At 34.7% G+C, this 20,172-nt stretch overlaps 1 protein-coding gene across 6 annotated transcripts in view; it reads right to left on the bottom strand.

The window, feature by feature from the left end:
• Positions 1-20,172, bottom strand: part of LOC150093872 (intersectin-1-like) — a 510,882-nt gene that overhangs the window by 339,441 nt on the left and 151,269 nt on the right. For all 6 annotated transcript variants that reach the window (XM_090413144.1, XM_090413145.1, XM_090413148.1 and 3 more), the window contains one exon: positions 6,233-6,307. In XM_090413144.1, coding sequence (XP_090269270.1) covers positions 6,233-6,307 — 75 coding nt within the window. The remainder of the gene's footprint in view (positions 1-6,232; positions 6,308-20,172) is intronic.

Genomic DNA, 20,172 nt, shown 5'->3' on the forward strand with positions numbered 1-20,172 from the left:
AATGCTCATTAGGATCTTCAACACCTAAATTTTCAAGCATGGATAAATCACCTAAGATGTCTTAGATACACAGACAAGGATTACTACTTTGTCTAAACTAAAACAGTTCTAACAGCCTACATTTATTTTCCTTATGGGAGATAGCATTTTTTCAATCTACTAATCTTTCCTAATTTTTTTAATAGTAATTCACTGATTTATTACTTTATGAAAGCTACTGTAGCACTTTTCAGAATCTGTCAGCTGTGTGTGTGTGTGTGTATGTGTGTGTGTGTGTATATATATATATATATCATCGTCATCAAATTCCTGCCATGTACCCTCAAGGGGTGTACAGGATATGATAGTACTACATGAAAAAAATTACATCATTACTAACTTCCTATCTACAATTTTCCTCCAAATCAGTCTGTTACTTGTCAAGACTCCAACATTATCAGATCTTATATTTCTATTGTCTAAGGCACTTCATACCGTATCAATCCACCTATATCTTGGTCATCCTCTGGGTCGTTTTGCTGCCAACCTGGGAGAGAACACTTGCTTTGCTAATCTTTCCTTGCCTATTCTGTTTAAGTGACCATACCAGCTGACATTAGCTCTGCTAACGCATTCCTGGATGCTGACAATGTCAAGTTCTTTCCTAATATCCTCGTTTTTAATATGATATTGCCATTGATGCCATCTGTTCACGATTCTAATCTTTCTCAGGACTCTCATATCTGCGGTCTCTAGTCTTTGGTCAAGTGTTTTACTTCTGCCCCAGCTCTCAGATCCATAAGTTAAAACTGGTTTGAACACTGTCTTATATACAGCTAATTTATTGTTCCGACTAATTTCTCTCTTATTCCATAAGTATTTATTCAATTGACTTCCCACCATACCAGCTTTGCTGATCCTGTTGTCTATTTTATATTTAATTTACCATCTTCACTAAAAATCATGCCTAAGTAGCTGAAATGCTTTACTTGTTCCACAGGTTCTCCATTCACAACACAGTTGACATTTTCAATGATTCTGCCTATTTTCATTGTCTTTTTATTGCTGACCTTCATACCATATCTACTAAACAGTTATTCGATTTAGTCAGGGAATCTTGCAGATTTGTAGTAGATTTATTTAGAAGTATAACATCATCTGCATAAAGCAAAGAGCTGACTAACATCTCTAATTTTGATACCATGTTTAATACCACTTTCCTTCATAACGTGATCCATATAGATAATGAATAACAGAGGGGATAATGTACTTCCTTGTCTCACACCAGATTTAACATTAAACCATCTTCCTGTACTTCCTTCAATTCTAACTGCTGACTTACAACACAAATAAAGACTAAGTATTGCTTGATATAATGCCCCATTCACACCATATAACTGCAGCGTGTTGAATAGCTTCTCTCTTGGCACCTTGTCATATGCCTTTTCCAAATCGACAAAACTCAAATACAGATCTTTGTTATATTCCCATGCTTTCTCAACTATTTATTGCAAAGTGAAGATCTGATCCTGACAGCCTCTATTTGGCCTGAATCCAGCTTGTTCTTCACCAAGCTTTTCTTCCACAATTCTTCTCAACCGTTTCTCAAGTATACTTGCATAGATCTTGCCAGGAACACTCAGTAGGGAAATACCTCAGTAATTCTCATATTCAGTTTTATTTCCCTTTTTATATATGGGTACTATGAGAGCTCTACTCCAATCATCGGGAATTCATCCCTCTGTCCAGGCTTTCTGAACTATGTAGTGTAGCCACTGTAAGACTTTTATACCACCATACTTCAGCATTTCTGGTCGAATATCATCTACTTCTGCTGCCTTTCCACATTTCAAGCCTTTGATGGCTTTTTCTACTTCAAGTATGGATATGTATACCACTGTGCTGTCATCACTGCTTGTTTCATTTAGCAGTTTTTCAAAGTAATTACTCCATACTTCAAGGATATCTTTTTCTCCTGTTTTCATGTCACCTTTATCATCTCTAACTCCTTTTACAGCACTCTTTCCTCCATTCCTAAGCTTCTTCAACAACCTCCAGAATATTTTCCCACCTTCTTGATATTTATTTTCTATATTCTTGCCAAAGTCCTCCCATGACTTTTGTTTAGCTAGTTTTACACAGTGTTTAGCATTCTTGCATTTGTCTCTGTATTATCTAAGAGCACAAGCTGACGTATTTGACAGGAACTTTCGATATGCTTTCTTCTTTTCCTTCGCTGTCTCTTTAACTTCCTGTGTCCACCAGGGAGTTCTGATTTTTTTATCCTTGCACACAACCTCACCACATGCCTCTCTGGCAGAATCAATCAATGTTTTCTTCAGCGTTTGCCACTGAATCTCCAAGGCTTGATTCCTGTTCTCAAACTCTTTCAATTTTTCTTCAATAATCTTTGTGTGTTTTAGTCTATAGTTCACATCTGAGAGCTGCTCAACTTTTATTCGCTTTAAAACTTTCTTACATGTTATTCTTTTCAATATGAAATTCAATTTTATCCTGCTCAAGACTAAATAGTGATCACTTCCAATTTCAAATCCTCTGTACACTCTGGTGTCCTGCACCAGGGAGAAAACATCATTATCAATAATAACATAGTCAATGAGACTTTTCTTATTCCTAGCCTCTTCTCTCCATGTGAAATTGTGCACATTTTTATGTTGAAACATGGTGTTAGTAATAACCAGTCCATGTCCTGAGCAGAAATCCAACAGATATTTGCCATTATTATTAGCTTTGCTCTTTTCTCCAAATTTTCCCAAAATATTTTTGTATGTCTCACAATCATTTCCTACTCTGCTATTTAGATCCCCAACAAGGACCAACCTTTCCTTTTTCATTGTGTTAGTTGCTTTTTCTAAAGCATCAAAAAATTCCTCCACTTCTACCTTAGTAGAATCTTCTGCGGGACCATAGGCACAAATAAGTCTCAGTGTCCAGTTCCCCATTCTCATATTTGCCCACATTACTCTACTTGAGACTGACTGCCATTCAAGAAGATTAGCCTCGTATTTTGTGTTGAACACTATAGCTACTCCTTTTCCTTGACTGTCATTGCCTGAATATAACATTTTGTATTTATTGCTCAGAAAGATTTCACCAGTTTTGGTCTTTTTTGTTTCAGCCACTCCTATTATGTCGATCTGGTACTTATCTAATTCCTCAGCTAGCTCCATTTCTTTGCCATTCAGGCTTCGTATGTTGATAGTACCGATCTTTAACTCTGGTGATGTTGAGTTGGGTTTTGTTTTCAGATTTCTTCCAGTAGCTGACTTTTCGCTGTTCGCCCTGGTTTCCTGGCGAAAACAAATGGGGGGCCTTGTTTAACCGGGCGACGTCCCAGCCGGCATGAAATTTTGTCATGTTGTACCATAATTTTTTATTTTGGTTTAACCAATAAGAATACAATTTGGTCGGCTAAATCCCAAATTGCCAGCCCATCCTCGTTCGTTCAGTATCCAAGTAGATACCCAACAGGCTGCGCCACGAGAAGGTGAGGACTGGACATTAGGTCAGAATCCCTGGTCAGTTCTCCGCATTCCTTTAAAGGCTATGTGGAGGTCTCCTCTCAGTTATACAGCTTTGACCCTTAAGCGCACCCCTTATATATATATATATATATACTTCTCTTCAAGGATTAGACATTTGCCTGTTCTGGCTTTGCTGGTCTTCCTCTCTCTCTCTCTCTCTCTCAATTTCTCTTCCCCTTTAGTCTATATCTATCCACATTTTTTGGTAGCTGATATCTTTCCATCCTAAATAGAGGTTCTTTCCGTTTCTCTCTATATATTCCTTGATCTTTTCATTTATGTTATAAATATTTAATTCTTTACTGATGTCTTCATTTCTTATATGGTCCAATTTTGTGCATGCTTTAATTTTTATTAAAAATCTTATCTCTGCAGCTTGTATTTTACTTTCCTCTTTCTTTTTAAGTGTCCATGTTTCCGAACCATACGAAGAGTGGAAGTAGCGATTACTTTGTAAAATTTTAGTTGTTTCTCATCTTGTTTTTTTTTTATTCAGTGTCCTCTTAATTGTTCCACAGATATTCTGAAATTTCTTTATTTTTTCATCTATATCTTTATCTTTTAGATAGGTTATTATGCAGCCTAAATAATTAAACTGTGTCATCTGTTCTCTTATTTTATTTTATAAAACTATTTTTGATCTAACATGATCCCGACCTTTAAATGCCATGACTTATGTTTTCTTTTGTGAAATTTTTAAATTGTATTGCTGGCATATTTTGTTTAATTTTAAAAACTGATTTTTGAAGGTTGTCTTTATTGTCTTGTAATATAATCTGATCGTCTGCATACAGCATTGTATTGATAGCAGTTCTTCTGGTTAACTGGATACCTTGTTTCATTGTTGTTTTAAATATTTTAATAATCTCATCAATATTATTTTATCTCCAACTTTATCCAGTATATGTTGAATAGAGTTGGAGATAAGCAACATTCCAGTCTGACACTGATTTATTTCAATCCCTTCTGTTAATTTATTAACAAACTGTATTTTTGTATAGCTTGTACCAAATATAATAGATATCCTTCTTTTTTCATTATATTCCATAGTTTTTCTCTCTGTATTTTATCAAAAGCTTTCTCGTAATCTATAAAGGCCATACGAGTCTCTAGATTAAATTCTCGTCTTTTTTCAATAATTTGTTTTAGCACATATTTTTTGTCTATACATGATCTCCCACGTCTGAAACCATTTTGTTCTTCAGTTTGCAATATTTCTAAGTCTTTTATTCAGGATTTTAGTGTACATTTTGTAACCTGTATTTAATAAACTTATTCCTCTGTAATTTCCACCATCATCTCTGTCTCCTTTCTTAAATATAGATATAACCTTAGTTTTTAACCAATCTGATGGAACCTCACATTTCCTCCAACAGTTATTTATTAATTTTAAGAATCTGTGATATAAATATTCTCCATCATATTTACAAAGCTCTGTATTTATACCATCTAATCTGGTCAATTTTCAGGTTTTTTTTGATACCATTATTGCTTCTTTTAGTTCTTCCAACTTTATTGGTTCTATGGAAGTTTTTCCACTTGGTTATACTATAAATTAAAGATACCAAGAAATTATATACTTGGTTTAATCCTTTATCCAAGTGTAAGCAAACACCTTTTGGCTACTCATATATGAAAATATGACTTCTGCATTACTCAACCTTAGCAACAATTCTGAGTCTGGCTCCAACTGATGAGACCTCAATAAAGGTTGAAACCAGTCTGAGTAGTGATCCTTCCCATAATGCATAACATTGTACATATCTGCAAGGATATGTGCATTGCATTATGGGATACTAAGGCAAGTGATGTGAAATCATTAGCCTGTATATAGAAGCTAATGACTTCATTTTGTATGTGTGTGTGTGTGTGCTGGAGATACCTTAGAGGACATACAGGAAAAATTCTACCAATAATAATTTATTTAACACAAATTATCTGTTTCTTTCATTTCTAGAACATTCAGTGAAATGATAAATGCTATAAATGATAAATACATGATATCAGGTGGAAAAATGTTTTACAGTTGACTAACTATAGCAAATTTGTAAGAAACACAGGAAGTGTGTAATTATGGATAATTTACTTTATGAATTTCTTTTAACATAGCAAATCTATGTAGCTCTGCTAGGGACATTTTAATAGTTTGTGATAGTGAATATATGTGCTATAATAAGACTTGACTGTAAATATTGCACAATGAAAACCAAATAGCACTACTGAAAAAAAAAAAATTATATATACATATATAGCATTATGGCATTAAAAGAAACATTCAGGTGCTGATATAAAATATTCAGTTACTCAAGCAGGCATCAAAAATTTTTCTACACCATTCTAAAATGAGATGGCTTATGAAAAATACTCGATTTTTTATTAGTCAATAAATTTTAAGTTTTGTTTAGTAGCTAATGACTAAACCTCAAAAATCATTATTCAAATTGTATTAGTATGCTAGCTTTATAAACAACTTGTTCAAACTCTTCTACTAACAGAATGGCAATTACATGCTTTTGTTAACTGGAAAGTGTTAAGTATCTTATAAGGATAGGAATAAATAAAAGCTATTCATGTCCAATAAAAATGATCAATTCTGATTTTAATTTGGAAAAGTTATACATAATTATAACAGAATTTTATAATTCGCAGACAGGAAAAAAATTAAACTATAAATATTTTAAATAACTGATGCTAATATTCAGGCTTACCTAAAGCTTTTAGCCTTTCATCTTCCTTTGCATCAATTCCTGATACATCAAGAACATGACTAGATCCGGAGCCAGCTAAAAGAAATCTAGTGTAATTAATCTTTTAATGAATGAGAATGGGTAACAAGTCTATTTAAAGAAGATATTCAGAAAATATAAGTTTTAAAAGAGGTAAACCGTGAGTAGACATATCGGTACACAATAAATAACGGAAGGCCTCATACAGGCCATTATATCCATGCGGAATCTCATCACCATCCCAGTCAAAAGGCAGGAACTATTAAAACACTGGTTCATTGGGCCCACTCCTTTTGTTCTACAGACGATCTTTTACAGAAAGAACTACAATACATAACTTCTTCCTTTCTATCTAATGGTTATAAGAATTGCTTCATTGAAAGAACTTTGAATAGTTTTAATATGTCTTCCTCTTCAAACACAGAGGAAATAACGCGCATTACTATCCCTTATGTAAAAGGCATCAGTGAACGTATAGCAAAAATTTTAAAACCACTGAATATTTTTGTTGCCTTTCGACCGTTTAGAAAAATCTCCACCTTTCTCACTTCTCCTAAGGACAAGCTTCCGCATCTTAATCATCCAGGTGTCTACCAGATTCCGTGCTCTTGTGGATTATCTTATTTCGGACAAACGGGAAGATCTGCCTCTATTTGGCTAGAAGAACACCAATCTTATACTGAATACTTTAAACCTGAAAAGTCTGGACTTTCTGAACATGCCATCTTCACTAGACACAGAGTTCATTGGAGAAAGACAAGGGTTCTTCACAAAAGTCAGTTTCTCATGGAACGCCTTTATAAAGAAACATGTGAAACTCTACTTCTCCTAACTTAAACAGATCCGACGGCTTACGTCTGTCCCCTTTATGGGAGATAGTACTTTACAAATCAGCTAATCTTTCCTAACTTTTTATTATATTAATTTTTTTTTTTTTTTTTAGGAAAGTTATTGACCTTTTAGTTATCTTACACCAGCTACTTAGGTAGCGCTTTTTGAGCTTAACGTACTGAGGATGCCTGTGACACACAGGCGAAAATTATACTAATAAATAATCTTTCTATGTGAGTTTTTTCCGTTATTTATTGTGTACCGATTCAGAAAATGTATTTTCTAAATATATGATATAAAAATATAATAAAAGTATTTTTTAATTCTTCTTCCTTCAAGATGCAAGCTAAAATAAAAGTCTGTTTCAGGCATCTTTTTCTTTTTTATTGGGCCCATATACAAGAGGTTGGCTGATCAACCTATAGTACGTTAGTACCGTATATGGGTAGTGGGTTGGGAAAGGAGAAACTTGTTTACATTTGATTTGAAAGCCTGTATGTTGTATTCCTTGGGAAATAAGTCAGGGGAAAGACTATTCCACAGTACCACAGTAGCAGGGATGAAGGAGGAGGAAAAGAAACTTGTTCTGTGGGTTTCAAGGTGTACTGTAAAAGGATGTTGGGCGGCAGTTGTACGTGTTTCAATGGGTTTAGTACAGAGTGGGGGAACTATTGATGCTGTTTCAGATGAACATTTCCCATGGAAATATTTATAGAATAGCAGAGACGAAGCATCTATGTGCAAGTGAGGGGGAGCGAGTTGGTGAGAGATGGGTCATTTATCAGTCTAATTGCTCTCCTCTGTATTGAGTCAAGCATTTTGAGGGAGCCCCACTCCAAATGTGAGAGCAATATTCAATAACTGGGTGGATTTGTGATTTACAAGAGGACTATAGTTTTATTCTCTTCCTATATCTCTTTTCACTTTACATTTATATTTTTTCCTTTGGTTCCCTTCCTTCTTTCATTCATTGTACATGTTCTCTCCAATTCCTTTGGTGTTCTTTTATTTTTAGCAATTATTGCCCGTATTTGTAAATTCTTCCTAATTTCATCATTTTGTATTCCATTTTTGTACATCCTTTAACTGCTCAAAGAAATTTCATTTCAGCTGCTTGTATTCTTTTGTTTCATTTTTTTTTCTCCCTATCCAACTTTATAAACTGTATAGTATTATTGGTACTGCCATGACTTTATAAACTTTTGTGTTTCCTTCCTTATTTTGCTTTTCATTGTTTGTCGTACAGTATCACATACTGCTTGAAAACAGTGTGATTTATTGTCTACATTATTATCTATATCAAATGTTATATCACATTCTAAATATTGAATATGTGTTACTTGTTCTAGAGTTTTAAATTACTATTTTAGTTTGTATAGGATATTTACCACAGAATGTCATAGTTTTAGTTTTCTTTAATGAAAACTATATTTTTAAATTTAATTATTTATTATTGAGTAAATTAAAAATTTACCATCTTAGATTCAATATTAACTAAGAAAGTATGAAGCTAAGATGACAATAAAATTATTTTTGTTTAATTTTCAGATAACTTTGGATAGCTTATATTTTTTAAATGGAATTTAAAGAGAAGAAAAAAAGGATCTCAAAGACTTTGATGACCATGGGAGGATTAAAAAAAAAAAAGAAATGCAGAAGCATTTGGTCACTCATGCCAAATGGCAGCGTGTGTGAATAAGGTAAGCATTATTAACATCAAATGTAATGTAAATAATAAAACTTTTAAAAAAAGATTCTTAAAAAAATAAAAAATAAAAAATAGACCCATATTTTCAGCAGAGCCTCTATAACGTATCCAGTTTTGAAATGCCCTCTGGTTGAAAAGACGTGGATTAACCCCCCCACCACCACCACCACCATCTGAAATGCAAAGTATCTATCAAAAACAGAAGGTGAGTTTCATACATAGGTTGTAAGGTTTTTCCTCTCTTAGAAACTTGGCTTTTTCATCATAAAGCAAATTGGACAGAAGAATACATACAAATGACAGTCATAACATACTATGCAGACAAATTAACCACCCTATCAAAACAGTAATTAAGTTTTAAAGAAGCAAAGTTACTTGGCAATAACAAGCCACTGAGCCTAACTCATACGGGAAAATGTGAATGGGATATTGTTCTAAAAGTTCCAGTAATAATATTGAAGCTCCAGTAGAACAGATGACTTTTTTTTTTTAATTTATCATATTTTTTTCAGATTAGTTAGTGGAATTTTACTTTCTATTGTACTTAGTGCATTTGCTAATATATAGATCAAGATTAATTGCTGAATTAAGATAGTTAAAATGGCACCAAATAATGTGGAAGCCATAATAAATTTAGTTTAATCCTTTATCCAAGTGTGTGCAAACAAAGTTTGTGCCTGAAAGTATCTTCAGGACTGGGGTAAAATGGTACAACAGTGGTGTTTTGCATTATGGGAGATACTGAGTTAGGAGTGTTGGTAGCTTGCTCCACCTTTGCAAGGAGTTGCCCGGTGTTGTACCACTTTACCCCAGTCGAGAAGATACTTTAAGGCGCAAACTTTGTTTGCACACACTTGGATAAAGGATTAAACTAAATTTATTATAGTCTCACCAAGTGAAAAATAAACTTTCAACATCTTTCACTAAATCCAGAGTAACTTAATAAAAAGGTGGCACACCGTTTGGCAGCTCCTATAGGAGGAGATGACCTTGCTAATGCTTCTGCCTGGTATCTCCACTTGGGCCTGGCTCCCACTGAAGAGACCTCAATAAAGGTCGAAACTAGTCTGGGTAGTGGCCCTTCCCTTAATGCATAACATTATACATATCTGCAAGGAGATGTGTTTTGCATTATGGGAGATACTGAGATAGGAGTGTGGTAGCTTGCTCCACCTTTGCAAGGAGTTGCCTGATGTTGTACCACTTTACCCCAGTCCTGAAGATACTTTCAGGCGCAAACTTTGTTTGCACACACACACACACACTTGGATAAAGGATTAAACTAAATTTATTATAGTCTCACCAAGTGAAAAATAAAGTTTCAATGTGGAAGCCAGAAACAAGAACCTTTATACTGATGTCATAAATAATAAAAAATAAACCTATGAAATTTCAAGATTCAAAGGAATTATTCAAAAATCAATCAGGGAGTTGGAGAAAGCAGAAAAATGTTTATTGCAACTACGACAGGAAAAGAAAAATAAGGAGAACAATAACAGGCAGGAAATCACAAAAATTCATAATTTATCAGTGAACAGTAATAACAAGGCAAGTCAATTAAAATATAAGAAAAAAGAAGTCATGGTATGGTGAAATGATAATTAAATTTGCACTTGACATTAAAGTGCAGGAGTCACTATGTTGAGTTTCTCAGGTGCTAAAATAAAGAATACAAAAAAGGCAATAGAGAAACAGAACAGAAAAGTAAAAGAAATAGTAGAACTTGTTGGAACTAATGACAAACAATAATAAACACAGCAAGCGAGCTGTTTCATGAAAGAAGTGAGAAAGTAAAAATAGTTAGTTTATCACTAAGATATGATACTAATGAGTTAAGAAGAACTCTGATAGCAATGAGTGAATGTGCAGGCTATGCAGAAAAAATGGGTGCGAGTTTATGGATGTGTGGGGCAAGTCTGATAGTAAAAAAGACTTATATAAGAGGGATGGCCTACACTTTAATGGATCTGGCATCAGGTGCCTAGAGATACTATTGATTGCTGATACACATGTCAATGAGCATGGCTACGAATCTGCTGAAGGTTGGACTATGCTTTAGGTTAGACTATTCTGAGTGTATCTGAGGAGGGAAAAGAAAAAGTTGCCCAACTGGATCAAGCAGACTGTAGATTTACGTATAAGAAAAAGCAAGGAGGTACTTGTTGTGTCTATACACAAATACCACTAGCATTAGAAACAAGGAAGTTGAGTTTATTGCTTTGGTGAATATGTTGTGATCTAAAATTCTTGGCATTAGTAAAACCTGGCTCTTAGAATCAGATGTACTAACAAGAATCAACAAATGAAAAAACAAATACTGGTGACGGAAAGAAGAATCATCCTAGGAATAACACTGATGGATAAAAAGAGGAAGAAATGGATCAGATCACAGACAAAAAAGTCTTGGATGCAACAGAAATTGTAAAAGCATCCAAATGGAGATGGATGGGCCATCTGGCTCGAGGAATGAACAATACACGGATCAGAAAAGTAATAGAATGTACCAGCCAGAAAGAGAAGACGAGGACACCCAAAAACAAGATGGGCAGATGTTGGAAGTTTTCCACTTGGTTTAATCATTTATCCAACTGATGAGATTTCAATAAAGGTCAAAACCAGTCTAGGTAGTGACTCTTTCCATAATGCATAGCATTATACATGTTTGTAAGGATATGTGCTTTGCATTATGGGATACTAAGCAAGTGATGTGAAGTCATTAGCTTCTATATATGAGTTGCCCCAGTCCTGAAATACTTCAGGCGCTAACTTTGTTTGCTTACACTTGAATAAACGATTAAACCAAGTATATAATTTCTTGGTATATTTAATTTATAAGATGGACAGATGAAATAGAAAAACTGACTGGAAAGAGATGGCAGAAGCAGAAGACTTGGAAAATTGGAAGATCATGGGGGAGGCCTTCATTCAGTAGTAGATCAAAATTGGCTGAGAAAGAAGCAGAACAGAAATCAAGTTTAAAAGATACAGTATATTTAGGAATAACAGATGAGGAAGTATTTCTACTGATATCAGATGACTTGGTCCAGTTAAAATAGAAACTCGTGAAAGCAATAATGTCCCGGGTAGCAGCAAGTTGAAGCTATCTAGTGTGTAGGCCAATAAGACGAAATATATGGTGTGGTGTTGCTATAGACCTGGCAGTTCATTTGCTGGTGGTGAAGAAATGCACTGCCAAGTGAGTAATTATTATGGGTGACTTAAATTATCTGAATATTGATTGGGTAGCAGAGAAGACTCATGATAAGAACAAAGGAAAAGTTACTGAGTTTTTGTGAGAAGACCTTCTCTGGCAGCATGTGAAAGAAGTGACATGAAGACAAAGTGTTTAGATTTGATCAGAGCATCAGAAGGTGTCTTAGTTAAGAATGTAACTGTGTTTGTCAATAGTTGGTAACACTGATCATGCCATACTAACCAGGGAAGTAGCCAACTATATGGATGTTTCAATCAGGACAGGTTACATGCTGAACTACAAATCTGGAAATTCCAGATTTGTAGTTCAGGATAATACTACCTATGATTTTGCAGTATCAGTTACTGACTCAGGAGGATATGAGTAGTGCATAGGCAGCTATGAAAAGATACTTAAATGCAGTATCTGAAGGAGTCTCAAGAGTTTGAAGAAAAAAAGGATGTGAGTGAAATGAATGTGCAATATTATTAAGCAAGAGATCAATAAGAAAATAATGATGCAGATGGAATATCATGACAATAAGAGTGACAGCAGTTATGAAATATATAAAACTTAGGTCAGAAAAATTACAAGTATTGTATGTAAAGCTAAAGGGATATACGAAAAGAATTTGGTTGTCAGACTAAAGGCAATCCAGAAGAATTTTATTGTTATGCTGCAAGTGAAAGAAAGAATGTAAAAGAATAATTTTGCTGAATGCAGAAGGTACTCTTGTATAAGAAGTAGATGCAATAGCTCAAATAGCGATTGCTTCACCAAGATCTATCAACTTATAACAGTGTTACGACTACATGAGATGAAGAGATAGAGGTGCATAAGAAGGAAGTTCTAGAGCTGTTGCATAACCTGGATAAGAACTCACTAAAGGAACAGAAGATATCAGCACGTATGGGGAATGCTCAACTGAACTCGCAAGACCCTTAACACGTATAACTTGAGTCTGTCTCAGCTGAGGAAAGATTCTGCAAGAATTGAAAGAGTGTATGATAACCCCATTGCACAACGGTGGTGCAAAGATTGATGTATCTATCACCCTAGCATTATTTCTTGGAGCGATCGTGAAGATTTGAGAGACATTAGTATATGGTTAAAGAAATTGGTTACTCTGCAAGGAACAGTATGAATTTACTAAAGGGAGGTCTGAGCAATTTGCTAATATTTTATAATAATATTATATCTGAGTTGGATAAGGGGAATGAATACACTTATGATATGGCTGGACTTTGCTAAGGCATTTGATAGGATACCACATGAAAGGCAATTGCATTAAACTATAGAATATGTGATTTGAATATAAATTATTGGCTTGGATAACAGACACGTATCAGAAAGTGGTACATGGGAGGTGTGAATCTGCCAGATTTAAGGTGATCAGTGGTGTGCCCAGGAATCAATCTTTGGACCACGTATGTTTAACCTATATATCAATATTGATATTAGAAAGGGTCTGACAGGAGATTGTTAGTTGATAATGATGATGGTGATCAGAGATATTACTGATACAGAGCATTTGCAGGGTGATTTGAATATGTGTTGGAAGTGTGGGCAAATGATAATGGCTGGCTATCAATTCAATATTAATAAATAAAGTTATGCATGTTGGCATGATGAGATATCCAATGGCATATTATACGCAGAATTATGCTTGGAGTAGCTGATAAGACTGGAGATCTTGTAGTTATGGTGGACAAATATTTGAAGTTCAAGGTCACATAGCAAGATGCTTAAAGGTCAAAGCTGTATAACTGGGAGGAGACTTCCACATAGCCTTTTAAGGAATGTGGACAATGGACTGGGCTTCTGGCCAAATGTCCAATTCTCACCTTCTCATGGTGCATCCTGTTAGGTATCTACCTGGATACTGAACGAACGAGGATGGGCTGGCAATATGGGATTTAGCTAACCAAATTGTATTCTTATGGCTTAAACCACAATGGAAAATGATACAACATGACAGAATTTCATGCTAGCTGGGGCTTCGCCCAATTAAACAAGGCTCCCGTTGTTTCATCAGGAAGCCAGGACAAAGAGCAAAAATTCAGCTACTGGAACAAATCCAAGAACATGTCCCAACTCAACAGAGTTCAAAATTGGGACTATCAATATAAGCATCAATGGAAAGGAAATGGAACTAGCAAAAGAATTAGATAAGTACCAGATCAACATAAGAGGAGTGACTGAAACAAAGAAGACAAACACGGGTGAGATCTTTCTAAGTGACAAATACAAAATGTTATATTCAGGCAATAACAATCAGGGAAAAGAGAGAGAGTAGATAAAGTATAAAACACTAAATATGAGGATAATCTTCTTGAATGGCAGGCAATATCAATTAGAGTGATGTGGGAAAATATCAGCATGGGGAACTGTACAATGAGACTTATTTGTTCTTATGGTCCCACACAAGGTTCTACCAAGGAAGAAATGTAAGAATTTTTTTGAGGCATTAGAGAGAGCAGCTGGCTCAAAGAAAAAGGAAAAGTTAATCCTTGTTGGATATCTAAACAGCAGAGTAGGAAATGATTACCAGACATATAGAAATGTTTTGGGAAAATTTGGAGAAAAGCACAGAGCTAATAATACTGGTGAATGATTAATGGATTTCTGTTCAGGACATGGATTAGTTATTACTAACACTATGTTCCAACATAAAAATGTTGCAAAAAGTTCACATGGGGAGAAGATGCAAGAAATAAGAAAAGTCTCATTGACTATGTTATAGTTGATAGAGATATTTTCCCATTGGTTTAGGAAACAAGAGTATGGGTGATTTGTAATAGGAAGTGTTTACTATTTAGTTTTGAGCAGGATAAAATTGAATTTCGTATTGAAAAGAAAAGTGTGTAAGAAAATTTTAAAACAAATCAAGGTAAAGCATCTTTCAGAGGGGAACTGTAGATTGAAATACACAAACATCATTGAAGTAAAACTGAAAGAGTCTGAAAACAAGAACCAACCATGGAGATTTGGTGGCAATTCCTGAAGAAAACATTGATTGATTCAGCCAGAGGCATATTGGAAGGTTGTCAGCGAGGATAGAAAAATCAGAACTCAATGGTAGATAGACTCAGGAAGTTAAAGAGGCAGTGAAGGAAAAGAAGAAAGCATATCAGAAGTTCCTGGCAAATAAGTCAGCTTGTTCTCTTAGAGAATACAGAGACAAATGTAAGAAAGCTAAACACTGTGTAAAACTAGCTAAACAAGAGTCATGTAAGACTTTGGTAAGAAAACTGAAAATAAATATCAGGAAGATGGCAAAATAATCTGGAATGTATTGAAAAAGCTTAGCAATGGAGGAAAGAGTACTATAAAAGAAATCAGAGATGATAAAGATGATGACATGAAAACTGAGGATAAAAATATCCTAGATGTCTGGAGGAATTACTTTGAAAGGCTGCTAAATGAAACAAGCAGTGTCAGTGTGATAGTAGAAAACTCCCAACAGGAATACATATCCATACTCGAATCGAAAAAGTCATCAAAAACCTGAAATGTGTAAAGGCTGCTGTAGTAGATGAAATTCGGTCAAAAATGCTCAAATGTGGAAGTATAAAAGTTTTACGGTGGCTGCATTGCATGATTCAGAAGACCTGGTCAGAAGGTAGAATTCCAAATGATTGGAGCAGAGTTCTCATAGAGGCATCTATAAAAAGATAAATAAAACTGAATGTGAGAATTACGGAGGTACTTCCCTACTGAGTGTACCTGGTAAGATTTATGCAAGTATACTTGAGAAATGGCTAAGAAAAATTGTGGAAGGGAAGCTTGGTGAAGAACAAGCTGGATTCAGGTTGTCAGGATCAGATTTTCACTTTAGCAAACAGTTGAGAAATCATAGGAATATAACAAGGATTTTTATTTAAGTTTTGTTGATCTAGAAAATGCATATGACAAAGTGCCAAGAGGAAAGCACTTCAAAATGCTACAGTTACATGGTATAAATGGAACATTACATCAAGCAATATATAGTCTCTATTTAAGCTGTAAGTCAGCAGTTAGAATTTGAAGGAGGCTGCACATTATTTCTGCTGTTATTCATCATCTATATGGATCACATTATAAAGGAAAGTGTTATTAAATTTAATATCACAATTGGTGATGTTAATCTGTTCTTTATTTTATGCAGATTCAGAAGTATTTTGAATAAATCCGGCACAAGTCTGCATACATTCCCAGACTAAACTGAATAACTGTTGTAATAAATTTGGTATGAAAATCATCAATAAAAAGACAAAGACAATGAAAATAGGGAGAAACAATGCCAAGTAAAGTTAACAAGTAAAATAAAATATCAGCTATTTAGGCACAATATTTACTGAAGATAGTAAATTAAAAATGGATATTAACAATAGAATTAGTAAAGCTAGTATGGTAGGAAGTCAGCTGAATAAATTTATATGGAATAAGAAAGAAATTAGTCAAAACACTAAATTAGCTATATACAAGACAGTGTTCAAAACAATTTTAACTTATGAATCCAAGAGCTGGGTTAGAAATAAAACACTTGATCAAAGACTGGAGACCTCTGATATGAGACTTCTAAGAAAGATTAGTGGAGTGAACAGAAGGCATCAATGGCAGAATCACATCAAAAATGAGGATATTAGGAAAGAACTCACCATTATTAGCATTCAGGAATGTGTTAGTAGAGCTAATCTCAGGTGGTCACTTAAACAGAACGGAAGAGGAAATATTAACAAAATAAGTGTTCTTTGCCAGGTTGGCAGGAAAAAAGACCTAGAGGAAGACCAAGATGTAGATGGATTGAGACAGTAAAAATAAAAAGTGCCGTAAAAGACAGAAATATAAGATCTAATAATATTGAAGTCTTGATATATAACAGATTGATTTGGAGGAAAATTGTCGATCGGACGTTAGTAATAGTGTAGCTTTTTCATGTAGCACTATCATAATTATCCTGTAGTTCTATTGCTCTTTCATGAACTATTCAAATAAATTCCTTCTGTGCACCAACCATTGCAGGGGCTCCATCAGTGCATATGCCAGATAGTGAACTCCATTTAAGCCAAAATCTCTCGAAAACTGTGTTGACTGTTTCAAATATATCTTCACCGGTAGTTGTTCCTTTTAATGGCAAACGCTAATAATTCTTCTGTGATGTTGAAATCCGCATCAACTCCTCGAATAAATATTGCTAGTTGTGCTGTATCGGAGGCATTGGTGCTGTCATCCAAAGCAATTGAAAATGCTTCCAATCTAGCAATCTTCTCTTTTAAACTTTTTTTAATATCATCAGCCATAATTTCTATTCGTCAGACAACAGTACGTCTCGACAAACGAATATTCTCGAAGTCTTTTTTCTTTTCAGGACATATTATACTTGCAACATCCAGCAGACATTCTTTGATAAATTCTCCTTCACCAAATGACTTAGAATGCTTAGCGATTTTTTCGCTTACCACAAAGCTGGCTTTGACAATGCTGTGGTGCTGCGTTCTTTGCTTGTTGAACATTTGCTGCTGGGTATCCAAGTTCTTCTTCAACTTCTGTATTCCATCTTTTCGTAGTTGTCCATCAATTTTTGGGTGATCCGCATGTCTCGAAGTAAAGTGTCCTTCAAGTTGTATTCTTTGTTGATGGATACGGATTCATTGCACAGCAAACATACAGGCAAACCTTTATTCAGAATAAAATAATAATCCTCCGTCCAGTTGTCTTGAAATTGACAATTCTCTGCATCTACTTTTCTTTTTTTTTTGCAATAACCCCTGACATTGTCCCAAATTTATAAGCGATATTCAGAACTGTCAAACAAAACTGTCTTCTACACTGCAGGCACTAAACAGAACACAACATCAACGCAGGCACCGAACAGAAATTAACATCAATGCAGGCACTGAACAAAGCACAACACAAACGTAAGTACTGAACTGACACGTTGTAACACGTTCACACACACCGCTAGTCAAAGTGAGAAAGAGACCTTGGTTGGAGAAAACACAGTGTGTTTAGCGCAAGTCATATGACGTCAGCTTAATGTGAGTTAGTAGAACACAGGTTGTTTTCTCCCACCATGAATCAGACAAACTTCGCTGAAATAGATTAGAGCCGGATCAAAAGAAGTAGAGGACTGGATCTGGCCCCTGGGTTGCCCATGTGTACTACAGTATTAAATTAAATTGTGCCAAATTTTTTTTTTAAATAACTAATTTAAATGGAATCATAACATGAAAAACTTACTTGTTTTGCTTGAAGTGTGTAATATTTACTGTTTTCAATAAAAGTTCTGTAATAATAATAATAATGTCATAGCAGCTCATTTTTCTTGCTTCACGGGTGCAACGAAACTAAAAGTAATGTGTATCGGAGTGAGAAGAACATTGTATAATGCTGCCATGAGAATGAGTAGGATTTTTGGAACTTGATGGTAGGTATTTGAGGTCTTTCATACAGAAAGAAACATTTAATTGTTATGTTACAACAATGACAATAAGACAGCTCTTGGGGGAAGACGATATGGCAAGTTGAGTTTTTAATGATTGTTCATTTTTTTCGTGGGTATATCATATAGTGAGAAAAATAAAGTGCTGAAAATTAAAGGAGATAAAAGGAAGGAAAGCGTAAGATTTTGAAATTACCAAATTTCAAAATCTTACACTTTGCAACATTGAACTGATAGTTCCACTTACCTGTCCATTCATGAAATCTATTCAAGTTCCTCTGTAAGGCAATAACATCTGCATTGCTCTCCCCGATTTTGCATCATCTGCAAACAGCTGCATATCACTAGTTAAATCCACTCCAATACCATTAATATACAAATTGAACAATAATGGTCCCAAAACTGACCCCAGCAGCACACCACTAGTGACCTTCCTCTTTCAGGATACTGAATCCCAATATATAACTTTCTGATACCTATCTGATCCAACTCAAAAGTCTGTTATCCAATCCCATCTATTTCAATTTATTTAGCAGCTTGTCCTAAATTACAGCTATTTAGGTATACAACTTAACTGGAAAGGAAGGCCAATCTAGAAGTCAGAGGACAAGTTGCAAAAGCTGCAAGAATATCAGCACACTTGAATGAAATATGGAAAAATAAACATCTTATAGTAGAGACAAAAACCAGAATTTATAAAGCAGTAATCAGGGCCTATTATGACATATAATGCAGAAACAAGACCAGACACTAGAAAAACAAGACAAATGTTAAATACAGGTGAAATGAATATATTAAGAAAAATAGCAAATAAAACTAGACTAGATTATATTTTATAAATAAAATATAAAATACAGATAAGAAAACAATGTGAAATACAAGCAATAAACAATTGGGTATCTACCCGAAGAATAAAATGGATTGAACACGTGGAGAGAAGAAGTGAAGATAGAATAATAAAACAAGTCTGCAATTAGAAACCAAGAACAAGAGAAGAACAGGAAGATCTAGAAAATGACTAAAAGATACTTTGCAAGAAGATGAAGTCTTGGTCGCAACAGATATTACATCTAATGCAATTCGATGTAATCGTGTGGAAGTCTATCAAAAGCTTTTGCAAAATGGCACTGTATATGCATCTCTCTTGTTTAAGACATTTGTCATCTTGTTATAGTACATAAGTCAGTAAAACAGGATCTCCCTTTAACAAACCTATGCTGATAACCACAGAGAATACTGCTGTTATTAACCCATTTCTGCATCCTACTTTACACCAATCTAATACCTTCACCACAACTCCAGATATACAGATTGGACTATAATTTGTAGCCACAATGTGGAACAATTTTACCTCCTTACCATTCCCTTGGAATATGTGCTGTTGTAAGTCTTATTAAACAGGAATGCTAATTCCCTGGAACATTCACTTAAGACGTGTGGTGATATGTCATAAAATCCTATCATTTTATTAAAATCGCCCATAATAATTACCCTTCCTTTGTTCACTAATCCAAGCTGTTTATATATTTTTTATCACCATCCTCCACATTCCCTGGCCTATAGCAACATCGAATTAAATATGCCTTCCTGTCAACCTCCACTCACACTGCCTCATAACAATTGCCACTATTTCCCTCTTTCATGTCTACCTTATGTGGACATAATTCCCCTGCTATCATCAGCAGCACTCCCTCCTCTCTTCTTGTCCTTTATATCCTTGCAAAAAATACTGTATCCTTCCATTTCTATTCTCATTAGATCTTCAT

The sequence above is a fragment of the Typopeltis vanoorti genome, chromosome 23 (genome assembly GCF_054136105.1).
Source record: "Typopeltis vanoorti isolate ZY-2024b chromosome 23, IOZ_Tvanoo_1.0, whole genome shotgun sequence".
Classification (NCBI taxonomy): Eukaryota; Metazoa; Arthropoda; class Arachnida; order Uropygi; family Thelyphonidae; genus Typopeltis; species Typopeltis vanoorti.